The 2018-nt window shown below is 57.7% G+C and overlaps 1 protein-coding gene across 1 annotated transcript; it reads right to left on the bottom strand.

The window, feature by feature from the left end:
* Positions 1 to 141: 141 nt before the first annotated feature.
* Positions 142 to 1940, bottom strand: SDRG_15461 (hypothetical protein; the record flags this gene model as incomplete). The annotated part of the gene is made up of 3 exons (XM_008621634.1): positions 1718 to 1940; positions 262 to 1666; positions 142 to 223 (listed from the first exon to the last, which is right to left on the bottom strand). Exons 1-3 carry the CDS (start codon positions 1920 to 1922, stop codon positions 142 to 144), a joined length of 1692 nt encoding a protein of 563 aa, XP_008619856.1. The 5' UTR covers positions 1923 to 1940.
* Between the last annotated feature and the right edge of the window lie 78 nt (positions 1941 to 2018).

Here is a 2018-nt window from a genome sequence, read left to right as displayed (position 1 = left end):
GTGACCGTGCCGCCGTCGCCTTGAAACGAGACAACTTCGCGCTGACCGACAACCCACTCGGCGAGATAGTTCCAGCCAAAGAACGTCCAGGGGCGGTCAGTCGGATCCAGAATATTGATTCGGTATAGCTCGATAGCGCCGCTACGGTTGACGTACTGGGTCGTCTCGATAGAGAGAGATCGGGTGTCGGTCTCGGCTGCAATTGCCAATGCTTGGAGCGTTGCTGTATCTGGAAAGTAGGTTGTTATATATGTGTCGTACGCGTTGTAGATGGCCTCGCAGTTGGGCTCGGCGTATAGATCACTTGCACAAAAAGCGGCGAAGTCGAGCTTTGGCTGGATTTGATGTAGGGCGTCAAAGGCCGCGAGGGCAAAGACAAGACCGGTCGTGGATGGTGTAAAGAAGTCCCGGTACCGCCAGCCGCATACCGTGTCGATCGCATAGAGCGTCAGTAGTGCGTTTGATGGTGTGGTTTCCGGCAGGTCGCTGCCGCACATGAGGTTACCCCCCATGAGGCGCACGCTTGTGTCATTGAGCAGAGCCTGCGGCAGCTGACCAATGTATGTCTTGGCCGGCAGATTGAGAAATTGCTTCTGCGCTTCAAGGTTGGTGCTAGTTGCAGTTGCGATCGTTTGCAGAACGTAGCGGTAGAGCGCAAGCAGCGACGCTGGACAGCTTACGTACACCATGTCGACAGCGCCAAATGGTCCCAAACATGTGTCATAGAGTGCCAAACCAGCGTTCAGCGGCGATGAGAGCGTCAGGTTTTCAAAGAGCAAACTCGCGCGTGTCGCATTCGCAAAGGCAAAGTGGGGACTGTTGCGCAAGAGCGACAAGCCACCGACGCTGGTCGCATTATTGCTCACGGCCCAGAGGTCGCTCGCGAGTCCCCAGTACATACGATGCGACGTCTGGTAGTCGAGGTGCACGATGCCTCGGCGCTCACTGATCGGCAGACTGTACGAGAGACCGAACGGCGTCGAGATGACCATCGAATCACTGAGACCCGTGTCTTTGAAGTTTTGCCACTGCAACAAGAATACCGAGATGTCATGGCTCGCCCAGTACTCGACTTCTTCTGGTACGGACAGAGTATTTGACTGGACATGCTGCAGCCACTGACGACCTTGTACGGACGCTGCCAAGTCGTTGCCCATACCAATGTCGAACGAGGTGCCCCAGCACGATCGCCATACCGTCCAGTCTTGTAGGTTGCGCAGACTCGTCTCGAGGTACCGGGCTCCGTTGTGCTGGCTGAGAGCTGCGCACCGAGCCTGTCGCTGGCTCGTGCTGGCCATCTCCCACGTCCGATCTAGGTCAAGCCAGCAGTACTGCGTAAACATCCACGGCATTTGACACGGATGCATGGCCCGGAGACCAGCCACTAGCTCTTGCAACGGCGCCGACGCATTGAAGAGGTACCGGCGCGCCACCGTGGGATACCACGCAACGGAGGTGGCCGACGAGTTGTATGACTGCAGTGGGTCCCCAAACGCTGGGTCGTGCAGTGCAATCGAAGCGTCACTGGACGTGAGGAGCTGGCGGTTGAACGTATTAGCAAGGAAGGCGTGCATACCAGTAGCGTTGAAGCCGGCCCAGCCATAGTCGTTGGCCAGCGCCGTCTCCAAGACGCTCAAGTAGGCAGCGTTACTCCAGAGAGTGATACCTGTGTAGACTATCCCCAAGAGGCCTAGAAGGCGCTGCACGGAGTGTATACCAAGTAAGGTCAGCCTGTCCAAATTTGGCTTGGTTGGTAGGGTGGGCAGGGTCGGTGCGCCGAACGGCAGAATGGGCGACGGCTTGTCCGTAGTCTCCAGTTCATCGACGCGGAGCCAGAGCCAGACCTTAAGATCAAACAAGTACTGCGCACCGCGCCATCGCAGCGGCACGATGCCGCACATGATAGCGTCAACCACCGCCATCGGTCGCGTCGTCGGTGACGCTGTCAGTGTCGACGGAGCTCTCGGTGGGAAGATAGCGCTCGGGCGTTTCGGGGCTATGTTGGCAGAGACACGATG

Source organism: Saprolegnia diclina, assembly GCF_000281045.1.
Source record: "Saprolegnia diclina VS20 unplaced genomic scaffold supercont1.92, whole genome shotgun sequence".
NCBI lineage: Eukaryota > Oomycota > Saprolegniomycetes > Saprolegniales > Saprolegniaceae > Saprolegnia > Saprolegnia diclina.
The sequence above is the reverse complement of the archived record's forward strand: the minus strand, read 5'-3'. Positions and strand labels throughout refer to the sequence as shown.